At 44.2% G+C, this 26,192-nt stretch overlaps 1 protein-coding gene across 3 annotated transcripts in view; it reads left to right on the top strand.

Moving 5' to 3' along the window:
- Nucleotides 1–26,192, top strand: part of LOC106654051 (microtubule-associated protein Jupiter) — a 96,472-nt gene that overhangs the window by 66,634 nt on the left and 3,646 nt on the right. For 2 of the 3 annotated variants that reach the window (XM_023462911.1, XM_023462912.1), the window contains exon 2: nt 25,712–25,926. In XM_023462911.1, coding sequence (XP_023318679.1) covers nt 25,712–25,926 — 215 coding nt within the window. Of the gene's footprint in view, nt 1–1,854; nt 2,202–25,711; nt 25,927–26,192 lie in introns of those variants that run through there. The other variant, XM_023462910.1, reaches the window with a different exon arrangement.

Genomic DNA, 26,192 nt, shown 5'->3' with positions numbered 1-26,192 from the left:
ACCCAAACACAAACTCACATAGCAAGCTACATGCGGTGAGCAGCTAGCCACTCAAATGCTACAGATTCACTCATATTCACAGTGTGGATCACAACAGCCGGCCGACGGCCTGTACTCGTGTTTATGTGTACAGCATGTCACATTTACAGTGTCGGTTAAGCAATATCGAGCTCGGACGTTATTCTAAGTACGCGATAACTTTAATATGCCACAGACCTTAACCCATCAAAAATTAAACATGGTAAATTCAATTAGTTTCATCAAATATTTTTTGATACGTAAGATACTTAATTTGAACAAATGATTTATTATTTTCAACTAAAATATTTGGTAGTATTGATCAATTTATATCTTATTTGAAACAAATATATTTATTTAAATTAAACATAGAATACTTCTTTTTTACAAACTAATTAAATACTTTATTTTAACAAATATTTCTTTGATGTCATTTATTGATTTCAAATAAATGGTTTGTTATCCAATTAATTATATATTTGTTTAAAACTAATAAAGAAATATTTGTGTCAAATAATGAATTGTTTAAAATATTTTTTCCATCTCATACAAAAAAATTCTAATAAATATATGTTTGTTACTAATAACTCAGACTTGATATGAGAAAATATTTCTTTAAATTCAATAAATGGATTTCAAACAAATACATTTATTTGAATTTAACATACTTTTTTATGAGTGTATATAAATTTTACTCGAATCAGCAGTGGCAGCAGCGGTAGCAGTGATTTTTCTGCGTGCGTGGTCTTTTCACTATCGCACGTATATAAACGCGCGCGCGCGAGCTTTTTTTTCTCTCAAATGGAGTAGAGCGAGCAAGTGCGCACGAGAGAAAGAGAGAGAGACCCGCGGCGATCACGCAGTAGTACACAATATACGTGTACGTACACGCATAAATTGGAAGAATTTTGCGATCGTAATTGGACTTGCGCGCAGCAGCGCCAGGTGCTTTACGACGCTCCTCTCTCGACATGGGCATGGCTATACAATACGATCTCCTTCATTTTCCGATCGCTGAAAGCGAACGCGATTATTAGAAAATTAGCCGCTTTCATATATTTCAAGCTCTCGTGCCTGCGCGCTGCAAAAGCAATCGATATGTATGAACAGAGCGACTTTTTCAGCACTTTCTCTCGTTTCGAGAACCTTTAAATCGATTATTTGTCTCTTATTTGCTTTATTGTGCATTATGATACAGACTTCATCGAATCGTTACATCGAGACGTTGTCTCACGAATCGAGTTTCTTCGTATACGCCCGCGATAAAGTAGCCTAATTGAAGATTAGCTGCGCCGCAAAAATTCATCGTAAGATACGAAATCGTTCGTTTATTTCGGGATTTGATTTATCTATAATTTTGTTGTTGTTTTTTTATTCATCGGCACTTGACGATACACACAGCGAAAAAAGTATATCAAGTCTCGAACCTTGCATTACCGAATGTAATCATTTTTTTTTTCTTTTCAATTAAACGAAACAAAAAAAAATGTAATATCCATTTGGCTGCTCCCACCTCGGCCGAATTTTCGAAGCCACTGCTGCTGCACTTTGGCAGCGCGCCGTTGCACTACAATAATGCAGTTCTCTCTCTCTCTCTAGGAGCAGTATATAGTAGTTTTAGCAGCAGCGAGTAGAGAGGGAGGAAGAGGATGAAGCTCCGCTGCTGCAGCAACAGCGCGAATCGACGGCAGCAGCGGCAGCTAGCGGTGGTGGCGGCGCAGGCGCTCGCTCTCTCGCTCTGCAGGGGGGGAAACGTCGTGTCGTAGCGCGAATATAGCGGCGCGCGTTATAATGGGTAGGCCTCGGCGCTCAACCCGTCAGTCCGTATCCGTCCGGTCTCTCGTATACACAACGCGCGCGCGTACATATCGTATACCTTTTGCTCCACAGTGTTTATATATATTATATATATAGTGTGCAGTTCCGCTACAACAGCTGATCGGTCTCTGTGAAATTGTGAATTTTCAAAAGCTCGCGCGCTCGCTTGCTTTTTCCTCTTGCTCTCTCTCTTATACTCTGTCACCCGTCTGAAAAGGTGTCGAGGCTGCAAATTTTCTTTTGCACCCTTTAGATTTTTTGTCAAATCGCATACGAACGGAAAGGAAGATATAATAATTCATCATGGCAACTTATGCTGCGTACAGACACGTTGAACTCGACAACGTCGGCTACGGAAAGAAAAGGTTGGTGTTTTTTTTCAACAAAAATTTCCACCCTGTGTACGAAGATTAAGAGTTTATTTTTTCCGAAACGCCAAGTAAAGGGTCGGTCCATTCGTTCCTAGTTTCGGGGGGAGGTTTTGGCCTCGGGCGCCCCGCTCTCGTGTGTGTCTCTCCGCGGCAGGTCGACCTGCTGCAGCTGTAAGTAGAGACACAGAGAGATGGAGCAAAAAAGCTCGCGCGCGCCGCGAAACGATATTATGCACGTGTGCTGCTGCCGCGTCGTCGTGCTGTGTATATATATCGCTGTTGCTGCTGCTGCTGCAGCATGCGTTCCGAGAGAATATCGATTCTGCTCCTTGGAGCTGCTGTGTTGCTGCATTGTACCGCAGCGCGTGAAAATGCACGTTATAATAATGATACGAATCCAGGCTAATGCAGGCGCATTTTTACAGTTGGAAATTTGTCGCGCGATTCGGTCTCGAGATCGATGTGTGAGCTGTGTATTACGACACGTCGTTACTAATAATGCTTATTTATAGGAATGATGATGTTTTGATTTTAAAAAAGAATTAAACGATGTTTTTTTGAGCATAAATTAATGTTCAACGCGAAATTCGGCACGTGAACGCACCGGAACTAGTTTTCTGCGAGATATTACAAAACGACGAGAAAAAAAAATTATATGGAAATGTAAATCCGCCCATCAAAACCAAATACTATCGCGGTCGACGCGTCGCCACATTACATCCTAAAATTGAGCTTTGACAACTTCATTTGTGCGTTTTCTGCCGCGCGCACGCGAAGCGAAAGTTAATTCGTTCGTATATATCCAAGGAGATTTTCACACGTTTCATTTCGTACGTACACGCGTTTACATCGAGTATAAGGTTTAATAACGATGCACATCTTATCTGCGAATCATTGACAACTTTATGGCTTAATGGCGCATATAACACATACCAAGGCGTCTGTATGCTGTGCTGCAGTGCATATTATAAAAGAAAGACTCCGCAACGAGCTTTCGCGTGTAAAACACGCGTGCGTATAGTAGTACGGCTTAAGCTTTACAAAATTAACGAATTATACCGTATATATGTACGTGCAGTTTATATACGACGACGATTAGGCTGTAAAATCGATGGGGTTTTCGAGATATTTTATTACGAGAAGCCAAAAAAAAAAGAGTCGAAGGAATTTACGGATCTCGTAGTTTTACGATTATATACGTACACGTAGCCGAGAAAACGTTTGAAATTTTCCTGCCACGATGAATAAATGGGACGCGCCTGTGTACTTGACCACGTAAAACTCGTGTGTGCATGTAGATCATCACGTAGATACACGTTCGACTCGATCGTTTTGGAGCAAAAATAAATAAATAAATAAATAAAGATTAATAATTAGGAGGCGCCAGGCCAGGGGAAAAAACTCTTCATATCGATCCTCTCGAAAAAACTTGAGCATGAAAATTAGTCGAAGAAACTTCGCTCGCATATAGAAAGGAGCGCCGAGTATAAAATTTATCTTGATTCTGGTTAAATAGTTTACGCCGCTTTTTAAAAGAAAACTAATATAGATATAATGAAATGTATGCACGCGTATAATGCACGCACACGCGCGCGCTCACATCTATACAGACGTTCTTTATCGTCGTCGCGTTGACAAATAAGCGATAATCGACCACAGAAATAGCCGGTGTAAAAATCTATCGTCACCTTCTATTGTTGGAAACAATTTCTCCTCGCACTCGTGTTTATTCAAGCAAGATAAATATAGATTACACGACAAGTCAATCCTATCTCTCTCTCTCTCTCTCCTTCTTTCTCTCTCTCTTTCCGTGTGTGTCAAGCACTTACAGCATCATCATCGTCGCCATTACCGCCGCACCGCTGCCGCCGAGCAGGTTGATTAAAATCTATGAAATGCACTTGCCGCGCGTTCGAGGGAGCCTAGTTGAAAAAAAAAGAAGAAGAAGGAAAAATCGTTATCTCTTAAACACGAAAACCTGCTAAATAAATGCACACGCTCGCGCATCGAAGCGGGAGTGCTGCTGCTGCTGCACACAGAATAGGCAAAGAAAAGAGAAACGCCGCGGCGCGCGCTCGTCTCGTATGCCTGCTATAACCTACTAACACGTTAAGCTTTAAATCGTGATTATTACCGGTTTTGATTTGTCGCTAGGCTGCAGCAGCAGCAGCAGCAGCAGCAGTGTGTGCACACACCATTCGCCTCGCGGAAGAGGTTTGTGTATGTACAAACAGATAGATAGAAAGAGAGAGAAAGAGAGAAACAACACGCACAGGTATACGTGTAATTTTTTGCAATCGTTAGAAAATGTATGTACACGCATGTACGAACACAACAAACGACAAGTCGAGTCGAGATCGGTAGTAGCCGCGCCACCGCCGCATTATACGAAATAATAATGGCGCTCTCGCGCATAATCTTATAAAACTCGGCGTGGGTGGTTTCACTCGGTGGCGGCGTCGGCGGCGGTTGGAAATCTCTTTTGCCCGCTTCGGGTATTATTACTAGTTTTTCTCGTCTCGCGTGTATAAATAATTGAATGATTACGAGCCAGAGAGAGAGAGAGAGAGAGAGGCATCTCTCGCAAGGCGTCGTCGTCGTCGTATATATCTACAAAGGATAGCAAATTGCTCCTCGTATTCGTCATTAACTCGTCAAGTCGGTTGTGTGTCTGTGTGTGTGTTATATATACACATCGAGAGAGCCCGAGAGAGCCGAGAGAAAGACAACAAACTCGGCGCACACACGAAGCGCAACAAAAAAAAAGTAGATTCGCGCATTTAGTTAGCATAAATTATTGACACCGTTGTCGACGACGGCGGCGATTTCCCGCGGCAGTTTTACGAATGTACACATGTGTGCGTGCGAAGAAGAAGAAGAAGACGAAGAGGAGCTACTGCTCTCGTGTGCGTAGAGCCGGAAGGTGAAAAGGGGGACGACGACGAAGAAACCCTTATTCGGAAAATAATCGAGGAGATGTATACGCGCGATTCGAAATTCTAATCGACGTTGCCGGGGCTTGCAATAGTGCCTCCTCTCTACTCTTGAACACTGTACGTGTCACGCGTTATCGGACTAAGTACTTTTGACGTATAGCTGCTGTGTGTGTAGTGTATGCACAGGAGCCGACTCGATGATGTAGGTGTGCGGGTCCATTTTAAGGCATGCAAATGTATTCTCTATCGTGTAGCTAGTAGGAGCATTTTCGGCTCGTGCGACTTTGCACACTGAATATATACGCACACAACAACAACCTTGAAAACGTTTCTCCTCCTGATCCTCTTTTCCTTCTTGCCTTATTTAACTTCAAGAAAATTTTTCCATCAAAAACTCGCGGGTATCTAGTACTCATTTTTTCTTCGACACAACTTCTCCATATAACAGCGGAGAGAGAAAAAAAAATGGCATAAGTCAACAAACTTTTGCTCGCGCGCGCGTGAGCTTCTTCCGCGTTCCATTACACGCGGGGCTCGCAGCACTTTTATGTGTGCCTCTCTTCTGCCGGTGTGTATATGCACATAACGATCAAAGGCAAATTTGCCCGAACTATGCACTTTTTTTTCTCTCTCTCTCTCTCGCTCGCTCATATAGCCTAGCTTTGTGTTATGAGGCAAAGACTCGCCCGCCCGAGCTTAGTAGTAGTAGTATATGAGCTTCAGAAAACCGGGCGCTGTTCGATAAAGTCTGCACGCGATGCGCGCACGAGCTTACACACACACACACACGTATATTGTGTATGTGTATAAGTTACGCCAGTACTTGTCCGGTCAACGCCTCGAGTACTAGCTGCTGCAGCCGTTGCCTTTGTATATGCATATGTGCAGCAGCAGCAGCAGCAGCGCTAGACAGGTTGTACAAATATATTACGAGAAATACGTTTTACGTTTTTCACGACAAATTTATATTCTCTCTCTCTCTGCAGCCGAGTCGTCGTTCATCATCTCGCGCGGCTCGTTCTCTCTCCTCTTTCAATTATCATATACGTATTATTATAATAAAATAAAACGCTTGAACTTTAAGCCTGCATTATATACAGTCGCTTATATTACGAGCGGGGGGAGTTACATTAATTAGCCCGGGTGAGCAGCCGAGCAATGAGTAACGAGAGCGCAAAAATCTATAGCCAATTGGCTCGCGCTGTAATCTCTGTATGTATATAGTATATATAGCATCAGTACAGAACCGCAGACGCGAGCGAGCCGAGCGCGAGAGAGATCATCAACAATAAGCTTACTGCTGCTGCCGCTGCTGCTGCTGTGCGATATAATAAACACAGCAATTGCGCGGAGCTTTAATAAGTCGCTTGCTCTCTCTCTCGCTGCCGCCGCGTTGTGTGCTGTTGTTGGTGGGTGAAATTACGACTATCCGAGAGAGAGAGAGACGATTCGTGAGCTGTGCTGCAGCAGGTCCGAGACTGCTGCTGCTGCACATGCACGAGTAGTCGTAAAACATTCAGAGAGAAGAAAACGCCTGCCTGCGCGCGCGACGGATGTTATACATATAAGTAATTGTTTTGCTGCAGCTCATGCGAATCCAATCACGCTGAAACGCAAATCTTCGCTGCCGAGTGAAAAATTCATACAGGCTTGACCTATTGTGCATAATAATATTTTCTATTCATCTTTCTCTCTGTTTCTACGCCTTGCGAGCAATTTGCCTTACATACGATTTATATATATATCGCGCGAGTCGAGCTCCATAAACTCGAAATCTCGATTCGAGCGTGCAGTGTGTGCTGTAGCTCTGTGTGTGTATGCGTTTCACGTGTATACGGACAAACACGCGCTTCAATTATATGTACTTAAACGATCGGTTTCGTATCATATAGGTATAAGCTCTCTCGCGATCGTTCACGCGCGCGTGCACATGCTCACACGCACTCGTTCTAGATCGATTTCCGGAATTTCATCATCATCGCGTCGCGCACAAACACACACAGATACACTCGCGCGCGACTCGCTGTGGTTTAAAAGAAGAAATTAAAGTCTTTTACACGGCATCAGCAGCAGCAGCAGCAGCAGCAGTGCTGTGTGTGTCTACGTGCTGTATGTGTACGCGGAGATCGGTATATATCGTATATGGACGGTCATCATCGGTGCGGATTTTTAAACAATTAAAGCGATCGCGAGCGCCCAGCGCGAATAAAGAGAAAAATCCCGTTCGATACTGCCAGTGGTGGTAGTAGCAGTAGTAGTATAGTCTCGGGATATGATACTCGCTCGAGCCGCACTGCTGTACACAATCAACCGGTTTACTTACTTTTATAATAGGCTCCTCCGCTTGCTTGCTTGCTTGTATTGCGCTGCGACGCGTCAATCTCTTCATTTCCTAACGCGCTCGCGTATAGTCCCTATACATATACAGATCGCAACAAGCATCGCATGCAGCAGCAGCCACTCACACCATATCGGTGCATGTAACGAGCTTCTTCTTCTTCTTCAGCTCATCTCGACTCGCGTATCCACGCATCGATGTGTGTATGATAGAGTCTCTCTCGTTCTCTCTCTCTTTCTCTCCTGATTCCAGAGGCTTTTTCTCCTCGTTTTAACCGAGATAGATATGATATGTGCGGTCGCGCGCACGCGTATATATATATGGGATATTTTATGTCTGTGTGTGCGTTATAAAAGGCCAAAAGCGGATACGGCAATTACCCGCGCAGTTTTATGCGCATATATACGAAATTTTATTACGATCTCGTTCGCGTCCGCGCTTGCAAGATGATCAAGTAGTTCAAAAAAATGAGAGTAAAACAATCAAATATACACACACACACGTATCTATAATAGCCAGGCGGTGCAGCGTAGTATACAGTGTGTACACACAAGAGGAAGGTCCGTAACTATCATCGAGTAACGATCTTATACTCTGCATACATACATACACACTCAGACAACAACTAGGCTCGTGCGCGCTTTTGCACCTGTCTCTCTCTCTCTCTCTTTCTTTCTCTCGCGGCTGCACATGGCGAGCCTAGCAGCAAAAGATCTAGAACTATGCACACACACACCAGAGACTTATATTTTTCTCTGTGTACGCGAGAGAGAGAGAGATAAAATTGCTCCCTGTCAATTAGCGCACGCTGCGATTTTCCTTACGTGCATATCTACGCTGTACAGAGCAAGCTCGCAGAGATTCGCAAAGAGCTATTCTTATATAAAAGCTTTTGATTGTACACGGCTGTGCAGGTGGAGAACTCGGTTGGTCCATTTTCACTTTTTTCGGGGCTGGGACGAGGAAGAGAAAGAGAAAAAAATGACGTTGCGACGTGTGCGCTGGAAAATTGGGTCGAGTGAAATTTCGAGTGTTATTTTGATTGCACGCTTCTCTCGACGAAAGATCTCTTCAGCGTGCAGCGTGTCACGTGTACATGCTACAGCAGGGCGCGTCCGCGTGGCCGAGCGCACGCGAGATCTCATAATTAACCGCGTGCGCGCGTGAAACATTTTGTCCAACTCGTAGTACGGCGATATTGGAAAATTCTGAACACGTTTCGTAACGTGTGAAAATCCCGCAACACGCGCGACAGCGTCTCTAACTGACTGACAGACACAGACAGGGAAGGGCAAAAAAAAGCTCTCAAATTTCACCGTGTACATAAACTGCACACATGCACAATTTAGAAGCATAAATTTTCACCACCTCGCTCGCTGCTGCCGAGTGAGTAATGATACAGGTGGCTTTTTAGAAACGGTTTATATTAATTAATGGCCGCGGCGTGGCGTTTAGCTAAAAGAGAGAGCTTTCACCGTCCGCTCGCGCGCGTGCAGTGTCGTGCGTGCATTATATGCGCTCGCGCGCGCGGGTAAAAAATCATAAAATATTAAAAGCCGCATTACTCGCGACGCACACCTTTAATATCGTACGCGTATAAACGTGTGTATCTCTATTAATGCGTGTTCGTATATACGAGCTGATCTGATTACTCGACGAGAGTATACGCACGATCTCTCTCTCTCTCTTTTACACTCGAAAAGCGATCGAGGAGAGGAAAAAAAAAGTGTTAAATCACACCGTTTTCGATGTCGAGTTTATATCCTGTTTCGAGCTTGAAAATTTCTAATGTATCCCCGGCGCGCGCGCGTCGAAATGACGCTGCAACATTAATGTGGCACGCTGCGCGTTTCGAGCTCTGGCATTTTTGCAGACTATACGGTGCGCATTATGCGCGACGCCCCGTACGACGCTGCTCGGATGATGGACTCCGTAGATGCAAATTTTCTAATATCCACGCGTCGCGACGTTTGTTTGTGTATATTGAAATTCACTTATCATACAATGTGTGCGCGCTCGCGCGCGGTATATACTTTTTGAGGAATGCTTGTTTACATATCACTTACTTATAACATTATCATTTCATTAGCGAGCTTTAACAATCGACTTATGCAGAAAATTTCTCTTTTTTTGTTGCAGGTACGTAAATATGTGTGTTTTACATGCCGTGCCACATGCGGTGCACAGGCAGCAACAGCAACAACAACAACAACGATGAGTACGATGATAAAGCTGTGAATTAATTTAACGAGACGCATGCGAGAAATCTGCGAGGCGCTCGTAAAGCGCGCTTGAAATATCAAAAAATTTACATTTCAATCGTCGATCATCGTGTCCTATGCACGTCCGTATATAATATGAACGCGCGCGCGCGTTACCTGTCAAATCGCGTCCGATATATATCGAATCCCGCATCATCATTATACCTCCTACCGCGACAGTAACAACCGCAACAGCAACAAGAACAAGAGCGACTACAACTACATCCTATACGTACACACATACGTATAACCCTTTCTTCCTTCCTCTTCGCCATCGTACCTTACATCCTGCTTTGGTATCTTTCAAAAGTTTAAAAAAAAAGAAAGAAAGAAAAAAGCTTCACCTGCTACCTTACTTAGAAAGCGTGACTCTCATTCGGCTACTTATTGTGCATCTCTCTCTCTCTCTCGCTCACTCGGCTGGCGCGGCTGCTCTCGGTGCTTTTATTTTTCGCAGCCGATCCGCGTTATAACGGTGTGTATGTACCTCTCTCGAACTGCTCGAGACTGATCCTTTATATACATTTGACGATGATGGACGCGATATTTGATTTTCACGTCTCGAGCGGATATAATGTTGAACGATGATTCGTTATAGATCATCGGCGCGTACATCGTCGAACTTTTCGCTCGTGTGTCGATCGCTCGCTGTTACAGCCATTAGAAACTCCAGAGAGAGAGAGAGAGAGGATTCATGCATAAATGAGTTTCGAAAAAGAAAGAGAAAAAAAAACAACAGAGTTTATAACTCACAGCTCTTTGCATCTCGCGCTGCAAAAATTATCGATGATAGATGATGATGAAAGAGAAAATCTCGCGCCGGAGAGAATCATAACGGGTCGAACTCGCGAGAGCAGCAGCAGCAGCGGCAGCGGCAGCTCGCATTTGTTTCGCATTAGTCCATTCGTCAAAGCTCATTACGCCTCGCGCGCCGTCGTCGCGCGCGTATGCACACATCCGTTTGCGAGCTGCATATATATATCGTTCATATAGAGTATACAGAGATCTCGTTATTATAGGCATGCGCCCGTATATCGGTATGCAAAAATATCTATAAATCGACCTCTATATTGGTATTTAGTTACGAATAGCAAGTAGTGATAGTATGTACCTATATCAACGTGTCCAGAATTGAAAGCTCAATAAATATATCTGCGAGACAACGCACAAACACACACACACAAACGACTGTTATAATGTAGCAGTCGAAAGAGAGAGAGAGATAATAAGACAAAGGATGGGTGGAGATATTATAATATGCCGCTAACTTTGGTTATGCACCCGACGTCTCGTAATAATGCACGCGCACAAGTTATATACGAGATTGTAATAGTCTCTGCTGTTGCTGCTGCTGCTGCGCCTCGTGACGGATTGGCTGATCGAAAGGTATTCGTGATCAACGTGTACGCACGTATACGGGACTAGCGCGATCGTAACGTATTTATTATTACCCAGCACCCGTACGATATAAAAATATGCGCTTTTGTTTTCTTATCCTAGCTTCGTTCGTTTTCCCTTTCGAAAAAGATCGATTGTATTTATTTATCAATGCGCGGCTTCTAGGTATAGGATACGAGTGCGTTGAATTCCAAAGATATTCCGCAGCGATTATTATGCACGAAATCGATCGAGCTCGAATTCGTAACTTCTTTCGCTATATACCTCGAGACTCTCCGCACGCGTCGTACACTTTTGCGGCTGCGCCCTGTTGGCTGTTGTACGCCAACACGCACACACACACACATATAATTCGATTAATTCGAGGGGTAGAGAGAAGAAGCGAAGAGCCGCATGTATATTTCGCGCACACGAAGGGTTCAAAAATTACGCGCGCTCGCTTAATTTTCGCGATTGGATTCGACAGGCTGTGTGCGGCTGCTGCTCCTCTCGTATAATATATAAACCCACCGCCCATCGCATTCGATTAGTTTTATCATTATTACCTTTTTTCTTTTTTAACTAATGCAAATTCGCTCAGTCGATCGTAAAAGTATGGCTCCGAGCTATGGCGTAAATGTACTTGCGGGAGCGAAGGAGAGAGAGAGAGAGAGAGAGAGAGAGAGAGAGAGAGAGAGAGAGAGAGAGAGAGAAAAGCGCTCTTTTTCTACGAAATCGTTCTTTCTCTCTCTCCAATATATACGGTTGTGGTAGTATGAAAGGCAGGCCACGTATCGCACACACGCACAACATGGAAAAATCAATACGTACGAAACTGCCCCCGTGGACACTGAATCGTGTGCGTATGTATATAATGAATGATTAAAAGCTCTAAAAACGATCGAAAACTGCCTCTATATATTAGGGCTGTGCGAGTACTCGAAAAAACTCGACTAGTCGAGTTCGAATTTTTTCCTCGAGTTCGAGTCGAGTACTCGATTTTTTTTCGGGTACTCGAATTTCTTTGATCAATCGAGTTTTTTCGAGTACTCGCAATATATTTAAGTTTTTAGTGAATAAATGATAAATTAATAGTCTCTAGACCACCTCTCTTTGTGTGTTCATGCTTATAAGCGTGATACTTGCAGCGAATTGGATTGGAAGAAGAAAATAATTTAATAGTACCGCACTTCATCACACTTATAAGCACGTACACACAAAAGGAGGGGTCTAAAGACGGTTAATTTGTCATTTATTTACTTAAAACTTAAATAGTCCAGGCCCCAGCTTCGCAATGGTCAAAAAAATTTTTTTAAGTCGAATTTTTTTCAAATTCCTATGTAAAATTTCCCGCTGAATCCGAATTTGCATGTTGCCAGGCCCAAAAACGTGCCTAAAATTGTTTAAACAAATGTTTTTAAACAAATGGTCAAAATTCATGTTTTTTGACCTGGCAATATATTTTTTAAGTCAATTGGACCATTTTAAAGAGAAAAGGTCTCTAGACATTTTTCTTTAAAGTTGATAGTTTTCGAGTTATTCAACATTTTATGTTGCAAAAAACTCGAAAATGGCCAAATTTGACATTAAAAAAAATTTGTGAAAAATGTAAAATTTTGATGTTGCCATAGTGTTTTCTTACACTTCAAACGTTCTTTTATAAAGTCCCGAAGCGTTTTAGACGATAAGATTGTTGAAAGCCTGTTTGTTATAAACTTTTAATCAGCGAGTTTTACGGTATGGCCGGCTATACGCATTGCCAGTCGGCGCTCCCGCAACTAGCTCTTGTCACGCGCGATGTACAATTCACACTACTAATCTTTGACAACTAGTAAGTGTTTTGTAATTCTTAGTTAACAATAAACTTATTAGTTATTTAAATAGTACATATAATAAGCTGAAAGCATAAATCCTGCATGGATTTATGATTTTCGCCACAAAGAATGCATGGATACGACGCGCTCGAAGACGACGCTACGATGCCTAGTTTTCTAGAGATAAAAACAAACGCCGACCGGTGTAACGAGTCGCAGCCAATTTTTGCACGTCGATACGCGTGTGGCAGAAAACTTCGCTCATGTAAAAAAAAAAAAAATGTACTTTAATATGTTAGTACAACTTTCAGCAATATTATTTAAATAAATAATAAGTTCAATGTTAACTAAGAATTACAAAACACTTACCAGTTGTCAAAGATTAGTAATGTGAATTGTACATCGCACGCGACAAGAGCGAGTTGTGGGAGCACCGACTGGCAATGCGTATAGCTGGCCATACCGTTAAACTCGCTGATTAAAAGTTTATAACAAACAGGTTTTCACCAATCTTATAGTCTAAAACGCTTTATAAAGGGATGTTTAAAGTGTAAGAAAACACTATGGCAACATCAAAATTTTAAATTTTTCACAAATTTTTTTAATGCCAAATTTGGCCATTTTTGAGTTTTTTGCAACATAAAATATTGAATAACTCGAAAACTATCAACTTTAGAGAAAAATGTCAAGAGACCTTTTCTCTTTAAAATGGTTCAATTGACTTAGAAAATGTATTGCCAGGTCAAAAAACATGAATTTTGACCATTTGTTTAAAAACATTCGTTTAAACAATTTTGGGCACGTTTTTGGGCCTGGCAACATGCAAATTCGGATTCAGCGGAAATTTTTCATGGGAATATGTAAGAAATTCGACTAAAAAAATTTTTTTGACCATTGCGAAACTGGGGCCTGGACTAATAGTACCGCACTTCATCACACTGATAAGCACGTACACACAAAAGGAGGGGCCTAAAGACGGTTAATTCATCATTTATTTACTGAAAACTTAAATATATTGTGAGTACTCAAAAAACTCGATTGATCAAAGAAATTCGAGTACCCGAAAAAACTCGAGCATTCGAATTTTCCTGACTCGACTCGAATTCGGCGAGTCAAGAAAAACTTGAAAACTCGGGTACTCGCATAGCCTTACTATATATATTACACCACCTCCGTATACATTCAAGGTTTTCTCTATCTCTTTCGTGCACGCACCCAGCTCTATACATAATGCAGCATGACTCGGGCCGAAATATATACGTTCATCCGTGAATATTTAATTCCTACGTGGCTAATGAACGTGTGCATGCGCGCGTGTGTGTGTGTGTGTGTGTGTGTGTGTGCGGGTGTGTGTGACCCGAACAGCTGTAAGTGAAAGCCTGTAACGCTGTAAGTTGTCTAGTCAGCCGCTCACGAGTATAGACCGTGAGCACGATGAAGGCTTCCTCTCTCTCTCTCTTCTCGTGGAAGCCCCGAGAAAGAAACTGCTGCTGCTGCTGCTGCAGGTTATGCCTCGCGAATGTAGTATATATTATATCATTATATGTGTGTTACTCGTGTATAGAGTACGAGCGCGCGAGAGGGTGGAATGGCACACGACTGCGACGAGACACGACCACACAGTATCGTACTGTATCTTCGTTTTGCATTACGCGCGTGCATAATATGGGATGATGACCCCCGACGCATACATATACAACACGCATTGCGTCCGTATGCTCGTGGCAAAGAAGGTTTCTTTCCCGAGCTGGTATATGTACAATCGTATCGTGTTCTATAGACACCAATTCCATCTCTTACTTCTATTTTTTTCGTCGACCGATCCTACTTACAGTTAGGCCCCATTATATTCTCTCGAAGCTCGTGCGGCGTTGCCCCCGCGCCTCGCCTCGTTTCGAACGATTAATCGTGTGCGTATATAGAACATTATCAGTTTGTTGCAAATTATGCACACAATAATATACATACGTAACATACGCAGAGGTATTGCGCAATTTAAGTCTCCTCGCAGCCGGTAAGAAGAGATACGCACACCTTTGACTTATTCTGCGATAGTGTATGTATTGTATGCAGCGCGTCGTGTGCTACGCGTGCATTGTATATACATTACAACGTGTATTAATACGCGCAGATGCACTAGCGTGCACGTATCATCTTTCTCATTTCTTCTAACGCGGCCGCTGCTGTGTATGTACACTGCGCGTTCTAATGTAAATCAGACTGTTAAATTTAATCAAATAGGTAACAAGATATGACCGTATACTTTTTTTACCACATGTAAGCGGAAAATGTTTTGGGAAATTCCATCTTGAAAGATCGATTCAATTAGAAAGTTTTTCATTCGGTTTTTAAGAGAGCATCTGTCGATTACCCAGCCCGAATGTGTGTGCTGGCGAAATCAACTGATCAGCTACAAAGTACATGCGCTTAATCAAAGATGAGAATAGAAGCGTAGAATAATCCTCTCTTAAAATAATGAACCTGAAAGTGAAGCGCGTTTGAAAGTTACTATTTTGTTTAAATCCTCTGTGGCGACCACAGACGCAGATGCGTGTTTATGTGTGTGTATGTGCGTGCGTCTCATCGACGCATAGTCGTGACGTCGTAGCGACGACTCGAGCTCGGCAGACATGCGTGTCTCCGCGCGTGTGTGTGTGTGTGTGTGTGCGCGCGGCCTTATGTCGCGGCAGCTGCCGTGTGTTCCTCCAATGAGCGGAGACCGGAGCTGCGTGTGTGTGCCGGCAACGTACTGATCGTCTATAGAACCAGAATAACTTTGACTGTCTAATAGTCAACGTGTGTAGCGAGCGTGTGTATTAGCGATAGCGAGCCGCGAGAGTAACTAAATAAAGTGAACATGTTTAATGAAAAAAATTAACTATTTGAACGTGTAGTTCAGACCACGCTTGTTAATATAACCTAGCTACGATAGCTACAGTGTGATTAAGTGATAATTAATAATTTAATCGAGTGAATACGCTTTTTGATACTTTGCGGTGTGTGTGTGTGTGTGTGTCAGAATACGCCAATACAAAAGATGGGCAGAATATCGAAAATATTAAGTGACTCAAAGAAAAACATTAATTTCAAGAACGAAACACAGCGACGGAAGTTTCTTCAGAAAATTCGACCCGCAATCGAAAATGAGGATGGATCAGGTGTGAATCTCCGAGAAATTTTCGAGCCCAATGAAATTGATTGGCTTCTCAAGGAAGCAATAACTCACGGACATAGCCAAGACGAGAATAACCGATTGGGCGAACAATTTCTTGATTTTGTGATCAGAACTGGCTACAAAGACGAGCCCGCCGTTGATAAAAGGGGTAAGCCAATACGTAAGCGTACTACCGCAATACAAATGGCCAATGGGAACTACAACACAGGTTTGACCGATGAAAGCATTTCGATCGTTGTTAAGCTTTTTAAAGTTTATGACAAGTTTCATGTAAATTACACCGATGCAAATGGACCGTCCCACTTTCATGTGGCGTCCATGTATGGTATTAAGGAAGTTGTCGAGAGGTTTCTCAACTCCGGTCAAGATCCCAATGTTCGCTGGAAAAGAACACAAGATACGCCGCTGCACCTGGCTTGCATGTATGGACGGTGGGAGGTTTTTGAATTGTTGCTGAGGCGAGGCGCGAATGCGAACCTACGTAACGACACTGGATCGACTCCGATTCACATTATTTGCTTGTGGAGATACGAAGTAATTGAGAGATGGTGGAGGGAGATCTGCGACAATATGAAGAAGTTCGATCTTAATGTTGTAAACAACTTGAACTGGACACCGTTAAAGATAACTCTGCTGCTTCAAGAATGCCCAATCAAGACGGAATCGCTGCTGAGACATGGGGCTGATGTAAATTTTTGCGATGAAGACGGATGGAATGTTCTGCATTACATGTGCCGCAAAGGCATACGTGTTGAATTGTTAAGGCAAATTTTTGATCTCTGCAAAGAAATTGGGCAGGAAGTGCGGGTTGATGCAACTGGGCCAGATGGATGGACAGCCCTGCACTTGGCCCTATCTTACAAGCACAGTACTCTGGCCGCATATCTGCTGAGAAATAGAGCCGATCCAAATACGGCCAATGGGCAAGGAAAAACAGCCCTGCATTTGATTTGTCAGAATAATTACAACGACGACTTTGTAGATGAATTTTTTGATATATGCTACGAAGAACAGTTTACATTGGACCTTAATGCTCAGGACAAACAAGGTCGGACGCCGTTGCACTTGGCTTTGCACAGCTGCAACAAGAGACCGATTCAAATACTGCTGAGGCGAGGCGCTGATACGAAACTAGGCAACAAGGACGGATCGACTCCGTTGCACGTCATTTGCGAGAAAAACAACGGTGAGGAATTGGCGAAGATGCTGTTGGATATCTGCGAGGAAGAGCAACGAGAGATACTGATCAAAGCCCGTGACAAGAAGGGTCGTACACCACTGGAACTGGCAGTGTTGAACCTTCTGCCGAAAACAGTCGATGTGCTTTTGGAACACGGCGCCGATCTGTCCAACTTCGTTTTTCCCACCGAAGCTAGCTTCGTCTCGGTCGCTGGTTCGTTCAAACAGATAACGAGCTACAGTCACAGTTTAAAAATAAGGGTAGCGGCCGGCATGGTGGCTGTGATTCATAGTCTCGAGAAGAAACGTTTCCAGTTGCAGCGAAGCGAAGCCTTGATGGTGATGGCCATGTTCGATAAGTACGGATTGTGCGAGAAGATGGAGATCACCGAACAATCTTGGTACGACAACCAGGACATGTTCGTAAGCAATGCAAAGGAGATAATAGTGAAGCCGGGGGTGCCGGGGGTGCCGGCTCTGTCGCTCTACGATTTGACTCAATTGCCAACTAAGCAGGCGGCCGAATGTCTCACGTACGCGGATTACACGAAGCTGGAGTTGGATGAAAACTTTTGGGATCTGCGAAGTCCGGTCAGGGAGGCTTGCAGCTTGTATCTGTGCGAAATAGCGACGAATAAATTTTTCCGAGAATGGACACTGGAATCGTTCATGCTGCTGATACACAATCGGCTGCCGATTCTCTGCTGTGATATCATCATACAGATGCTGTCAAACCGAGATTTGCGCAATATTTGCTTGGTTGCTGAAATCCCGATCATTGACGCCGATACAAGGTATAAAAGCCATTCGAAAAGAAAGGCGACGGAGAGGGTCGATGAACAAGTTGGCGTTAGAAGATCCACGCGGCCTAAGAAAAGGCTACAGTATGAAGAATTTTTTGATGACTCTGACTGAACTCTAAGAAGTTTATCTTTTAATCTAATTGCATAAAATGTATAAATTGTATAAAATTTATAAAATTTATAAAATGTATAAAAAAAAATGTTATCATTAACTGACGGAGTTGCGTCAATTTTTTCCTTCATTCCTTATGTAATACATTATTATTTGTTGCAATGATCATCATCTTCACGCTGAACAAAAAAAAGAAGGCCTTTGAAAATACATATCGATCGAAAAGACCGCGTTTCAATATCTCTTTCTTCTCGTCGAGCCAACGCGTAAACATACTCTCTCTATCTCTCTCTCCCTCTCTCTCTCTTTCTCTAGGCACTGGCCGCAGTTCATACGTTCGTATTACGTGCACTTGATCAAAGACTCCTTCCCGTATACATCTATACGTACATGCACGCGCGCGTACATAAATCATCTTTTAAACCTTACGCGCGGCGTAAGTTCGTGTGTATGCGTTTGCTGTCCATTTATATATGCACCCATATGTATAACGCACAAAGGCTTTACTTCATTTCCTCGTAAATTACATACGCGTCCACGCGTGCGCGCGCGTATATATATATACACACAATCGCGTTCTCGTTTATAAACCTATAATACATATATATAACGTTATAGACACAACGCGCGAGGAGCTTTATGTACTTGCAGCTGCCTTTTCACCCGCGACCGTCGTGTTTGTCTGTTTGGACTTTGCACACACGCGGAAATCGACGCCTAGCCCGCGCTCATCATCGATCTTCGACCTCTTTTCCATTCTTCTCTCTCTTCCGCGTGCAGTTGTGTATGTATGTATATATAACGTCTGCCGTGCGCGCGCGAGAGAGCTTTTTTCCCCTCCTCGTCCTCCTTCTCCTCCTCGTCTCTGGGACCAGATCACGGATTGGCGTCCAAGCAGCAGCTGTACATACACATAGGTATACGAATATACGTAAGCGCAAAAGAAGAGGCACCGTCTGCATAGACTGCAAGTGTTGTTCGCGGTATCGTACATACATATGCACGAGGGAATCGTAATAGTAGCAGTAGCGGTTCAACGAACGGCACCCAATTAATCGTTCGTCGAGGTAAACGACTTGGCGCGGCGCTGCACAAACTTCCCGACCGCCGCCGGTGTCTATTTGGTATGTTTACACCGGCGTGCTATAATCGTGCAAGTTCACGCGAATAGTTTCGCGAATTCCTTCGCGCCCGTTATCGTTATTGCCCCCGGCCGGAACATGATATGTTCATATACCTACGAGCCGAGAGAATCGCTCAGACTGGAAAGTGATATTGTGATTCATTCGTTCGATGGAGCTTTTCTTTCCGTATATATAATGATATTTATACGGCAGAGGGAGGAGTATACAAAAAAAGCGCGGCCTTTAATCTCGACACTTTTTTCCAGCTGTTCGGTGCACACACATATATATATCGCAATGAAAATTGCACTCGCGCAACTCTCACCAATTAGATAAATCATGACTGTATAAAAGGCTAGCCATGTTGCTGCCGCCGATCCTTTACTTGGCTACTAGCTGCTGCAGCTTGGCGGCCACAATATGGAGAGTAACGACTTACAAGTTTATTTTTTTGCATTATCACACCTACTCTGCTAGGCCTGGCGAGGAGCAGCAGCGCGCGGTAGAGGCCGAGGCTCGGCCAAGCTTTCTTTTGTACTCGCGCGTTGAGGCACATATACGTACTTCAAGAGCTCTGCGCGCGCGAGAGGCAGAGAGAGAGAGAGAGGGAGTGAACATACCTCGTCCGTCCACGAATGAGAGATATATAGATGAGATGCTTTTCTCCTTTTTAATTGCTTTGCCGAGCCAAGTCCAATGGCGCATTTCGTCGTCGTCGTCGTCGTCGTCGGTGGTGCTTGCGCGTTCGGATAATTTTTTTTTCTCGTACTTTTCGACGGTTAAACTGGTATCGATTTTCGCTCATCTTTTATTTATTGCATTTTCTTTGCTCTGCCCGGCGCGCGCGCTAGAGCTCTTGCTCGCTCGCAGTCGCGCGCACCTATATAAGTTTTTATCTATTCTCGCATCTCTCGTATGCGAAAGTCACTCCCAGCGATTTGTTGTAAACTTTTTACGACGACGACTCCTCTTTCTTTCTTTCTGTCTCTGGCAGCGAGCGAGAGCTTCATTGTATTTCTCACGATATGTATAGCACATATTGCACATGCTCGGCCGGCGGCTGCTGCTGCTGCTGCTGTTTTCGAGTAGAGTCCGATTCTCGAATTGGATTTATCTAGACATAGCTTATCTATCATAAAACTTAATTAAATCCAATACTTGGCCAAAATGTTTGCTTCCATCTCATCGGATGAGACCGCAGGGGGCTTTATCGCAAGTAGCAGCATCCAGCACAGTATGTGTCAGTGTCTGTGCGTCAAAAGCTTTTTTTATCTAGCAATCAAGTCTAGTTAGTATAATATACATTCGGATTGACGTTAATGTTCCAAACGTAATTCGAATAATTAACGATCGCCGCGGCGCAATTGTGAGCGCGCGCATGTTGCATCTAAATATTGAGTACACGCGGGCGAAGTGCAGCGGCAGCACGCGAACACGTACACGCATTGCACTGCACTGCACATAATATGTATAACTTTCACGTGAATTTATTAAACGCTTTTTTGCGATTATTACGAGCTCATATACAGCGAGAGGTGCGTTTCAGCCTCGTTTAAAGCAGGAATATATTTATGTCTTTGCGAAGGGAAATTAGGCTAATCGCTGGCCGGCCAAGCGCACGCACACTTATTACACGTACGCGTGCGCAAGAGGATAGACAAGCCGAAGCCAATTTAATGGGACACATCTCGAGAACGTACAGCGTGTTGTGTATAGCGATACTTACGTACGTGTGTAGCGAAAGTCATATTAGATATTATTACATTGATCCGTACGTGTCTATACGACGCCTCGGCAAATATTCATCTTGTGCATACGGCTTGGCCCGAACTCTAATATCTCTCTGATGAGCTTTACGTATGTATACGTATATTCACCTTGCACTTGAAAATTATTAATTCAACGACGATTGAGCTAAAGCGCCCGATCCGATCCCCGCGCGACTTCGTTAGCATATTTATTCGTGCTTAATCGCGCTATAAGGCTCGATCCAAATATCATGTGCGGTATATGGCTTTTCGCGGATCCCGCGACTCGCGTACGATATCGTGTATATGCATATAGACACGAATTGCGTCAATAAATTCTGGCTAGGCGCGCGCGCGTGTACACGAGTGCGTTCTTAATATATTGAATATCGGCATCGGCACGGTTCGATGCCGATTTTTTTCCCGTAAGCGATACTCACGGGCGTTATTCGAGCGCGACCCGCGGCCGTGAAGCTGCAAACTACACACACGCCTATATATGTATGTAGATACGTGCGGAGTGTAGTTCTATAACGAGAGAGAACTACCGTACACACAGCGCTCATGAATATGCGCTTACGCGTTTATTGAAAATTTTCACTTGCAACGTTATAACGAGCGTTAAATATTTATCGATGTAAAAATTTTCTGTAAAACGCTGCATGTGGCACTCTGTTTATAAAAAAAACAACTTTTTTTTTCTCTTGCCTTTGCTCAGTAGAGGCCCATTGACTTAGACTTTGTATCTATCATATTTACACGGTTCTCCACTAAACGCGGAAAAGCAAAATTAAATGTGCAACCAACGCTCGCTCGGCAGCTTTTTAGCTCTTTATATACGTATATCGTCGTCGTTACACGCGTAATGTATGTATAGGAGAGGAGAGCATTCCTGCCGGTACGACGACCTATACCTATATGATAATAATGATAGTAATAATAATGATAATCGAGTAAAATCTTTGAAACTCATAACGAGGCACGGTGTTTTGCGCACGAAAAACCCATCGACGCTTCTCGTCGTTCTCTCTCTCTCTCTCTCTCTCTCTGCATGCGAGGATACCGTTTTGTTTTCCACCGGCTCGGCTGCTGCTGCTGATATGGCAACGAGGAGGCAGCGCAGTGCACACGGCATATATGCATCAAGTGTTTGCTGCCGCTGCTGCTGGTGCAACAAATGCGGAAGAAGCCCAGCACAGAATGCGCTCGGCTTTACGCACATATAGGCGTGGGCTAATTGCTTTTACATTATGCACGAGGATTTTTCATGCGTGCGATTTATATACGCGAGGTTCGTGTGTATGCTTGTGCTTTTTCGTACGCGATATATATGTACGTGGGTGCATCGCGCGGGTGTGGCAATGCCCTGCGTGTACGTAACTTTGTCATTTTTCGGATGTAACGAGTTGTCGAGTCGCGCGCGTGTGTGTGTCTTTCTGCCTCTCTCTCTCTCTCTCACACACCTGGAAAATATGATTGATAATCGTCGAAAGTCGTTATCCTTGGAAAAACCCGCGCGGTCCGTAATATCGTGCGCGCACGTAACAACGCGCGCGCGCCTTTTCACGCACGAGGAGGTAATTTGCTAAACGCGGCGCAGAGCACACACACAGTACAGACACAAAACCTCAAGAGAGAAAGATACAAAAACTCGCGGACTGCGGCACCGAGGCGCTCGTTGTCCTAATAAATGTACGTTGTATGTATATAAATACGGTGCTTCTTGTATCCTATACATTATATACAGATAGACGTAATATATTGGAAAGCTCATCGAGCTAATGCATTACTCTTGTTACTCGTCCTGGCAATCATATCTATCTCTCGTGAATCCTCGTGTTCTGTGTGCGATTTGAAACTTGCGCGCGGCTCGCGAGCGAAGCATTAGCCTAATTTCATTTGTGCGATACGCACGACACGGCATGCAATAGCCGTTGACACGCGCTCGCACTTATATGCTTTGCGGCGGAGAAACGACGATCTCCGGCCCGTCTCTCTCTCTTTCTTTGCTCGATGTTTAATCGATATTCTTCGAGGAAAGAGGAAGAATGAAAACGACTGCCATCCCGCTGCCATCGTTACGACCTCGTTTCCTTGCGCGTTGTGTTATACTACGTACCTGCATGCACACACACGTGGCGGATGTATAATGATATCTCGGCGACACGCGAGAGAAAGAGAGAGAATGACAAAATTCGCATTCTTTCGGTGGCCCTGCGCGGATTGATGGCCTACACCGTTGTCTGTACTGCGATCCTTTTTGTTGCCCAGTAAAAAAAAAAGAGGGAGAGATACCGCGAACACGCGATGTTTCATTTTATTTCGTTTCGTTTGCTGATTGTGTGCATTGTGCGCGAGTGCGCACGCGAGAGAAAGCCAGGGGCACATATATAATTCAATTTTTAATCGGCAAATATAAAAAGAAAAGGAGCAAATTCGCCGCCGACCCTGCTCTTTCTTCGCACGCGTTAGCTAGGATCGTTGCGAGGATGAATAGGATCAGCGAGGATAAGCCGCGAGCTTTTTAGCGCTTGGACGGCCTGGAGAAACGAGTACACGTATACAGAACAAAAAAGCAAGAAGGAAAAACAACGAGTACGCGAGCGAGAGGTGCAATAATCGAGATGACATTGATACGCTTTTCAAATTCTAAATCAATAAAAGAGATCTCTTTCTTTCTTTCTCTCTGGATGTTGCGTATCTATCTGGCTTACTTGAATCAGCCCTCTGGCATGCATGACATCGGCAAACTCCAGTGCGTTCGTATATAAATATATACAAAGTGTATCCCTCTGGGATTACAGCTATCTCTCGAAAGAGCTTTTTCTCCGTTCTCGCGCGCGATGTATAGGAGGTGTGCGCGTATGCTTGTGTGTTTGTGCTCGAGCGTTCGGCGCAAAAAGGGCAAGAGCTAGTTTTCTCTTTTTTGTCCCGTTTAAAACTAATGCGCTCGCTGCTGCTGCTGCTGCGCTTCGGACTTTATTATAAATACGCGAGACGCGTATCACGTTAGAAAAGAACGAAAAAAAAGAGGAAGAAAAAGGAGAAGTGCATACACGCGAAATCAAGTACCGTGCCCACATGAAAGTACAATCGGAGCAATAAAGAAGAAGCAGAAGGAGAGAGAAAAAAATGGGATTATATTTTTCGACTCGCGCATACTTGGATAATCCCCGATTGACAAAAATGTATACGATACACATTGTATACATTTTCTCATTCGAAATTGGCCTTGCATACGTGCACCACTATTATACACGACGCGCCGCGCGCGACTTATCGTCTCTGGTCTTTTTTTTTTTTCGCTGTTGCCGATGTATATCGTGCCGCCCACATCCTTCCTTGCACACACGCATACACGCGAACGCACGAGCACGCACGCGGGTGTACAAAGATATATATATATTATAAATTATATATATATTTTAACTCTCGTAGCGAGACCGGACGGACACGGAAAGCTTCTCGCAACGTCGCTGCTGCTGCTGCGGTGCATCGGTACATTTATACAACAACACGCGTTACACATCCGCGCCGCAGAGACTTGATAACGATTTAAATTGCACCGAGCGCGCGAACAACAATGACTCTCGAACATGCGCTCGTCGTCGTCGCGCAAAAGAAGTATACATACAAGAGAGCGAGGAGACGAGACGAGAAGGAAAAAAGAAACAAGGGACGAGCCCGACTTCTTCGCTTATCAGTCCCTGCTTAATTGCATTCCTTGTTATAATGCGCGCGTATCTATCGTGTACGTACGAGGATCGGCAATACACTATTGGCCTACATAAGCGCGCAATTATTACCATATACGTATCTTCCTCCTTCGTATACCGTATGGTACGTCTTGACGGCGTTGTCTACTGCTGCTACTACCGTGCAATTATTATCTGGGTCAGCGGTATGGACACAATTAACGATTTGTCATCAATACTTAAACATAATGCATGTATATAAAGTCGTTGGTTCGTTGCCGCGTGTTCGCGCGAATCGAGTGCCGGCACGATCGCGTTGGCACTTTGATCAATTTCTTCATCATCGTCTTCTTTGCCAAGTAGTAGTAGTAGTAGTGGATTTTCCGTATTTATGCGCTATTCGCGCTCGACAAACGAACGAGAGAGAGAGACGATAGAGTGACTTAGTCTCGTTTGCTAATTGAAATGGTTAACGAGCGTTAATGAACATATATAGATGCGGCAGCGGCACGCGCCAAGTCGGGATGTGTGTATATATATTCCGCGCCTGCACACGCGTCGTAGTCGTCGTGCCTTTCGCGTAATTGGAAGGCTTCGAGGAGAAGAAAAGTTTTTCTATATATATGTGCGTGTGAGTGCGTGCGTACGAGCGTATACAGAATTGCCCCCTGCCGTCCCTTTTTCTCTCTCTCTCTCCGTCCGCATTGTGAATATGTTATAAGCATACGCACGAACGAGAGCCACCCCTCGATATATGTTTAAATGCCATGCACACCATCTCGTTCGAATCTCGCTTTAAATATTTATGCACGTACAGTACGTGTATACAGGGTTGACTGTTGTTTCGCAATCGAGGCACTTTTTCCCCCTTTACGTTTCTTTTTCTCTTCATATACTCCCGTGTGTAACTCTAACTAACGAACAACCGCTCCTTTTTCGCAGGGTACTGAAACCGCCAGGCGGTGGTAGCAGCGACATCTTCGGGGCCAGCGAGTCGACGAGCCCGCGCCGCGTCAAGCAGAACCAGTCGACCCTGTCGTCGGCCTTCTTCGGCAGCAGCAACGGCTCCAGCGTCACCGACTCCTCGTCCAACAACACGGCCGCCTCGACGCCGTCCTCGAACGGCAGCGCACCCGAGACACCGCGCAGCAAGCCCGGTAATGACTCGTACAAACGTCTGTTCGGCCCTCCCGACGCCCCGACCCCAAACTCGAAAAATCACTTGAGAAGCAACATTACGTTGAGTAGTAGCGACGACCTGACTAATAACACTCGTTCGATCACTACTAATGGTAATAACGCTAACAATGCTAACAAATCGAGCAACGCCACCGCCACCACCGACAACAACGTCGCCGTCGTTGCAGCCNTCGCTTTATCAATTCACCATTGAATGTATGTGTTATACACGGGCGCGCGCGAG

The sequence above is a fragment of the Trichogramma pretiosum genome, unplaced genomic scaffold (genome assembly GCF_000599845.2).
Source record: "Trichogramma pretiosum strain Unisexual culture from Peru unplaced genomic scaffold, Tpre_2.0 scaffold1, whole genome shotgun sequence".
Classification (NCBI taxonomy): Eukaryota; Metazoa; Arthropoda; class Insecta; order Hymenoptera; family Trichogrammatidae; genus Trichogramma; species Trichogramma pretiosum.
This window is presented reverse-complemented; position numbering and strand designations above follow the sequence as displayed.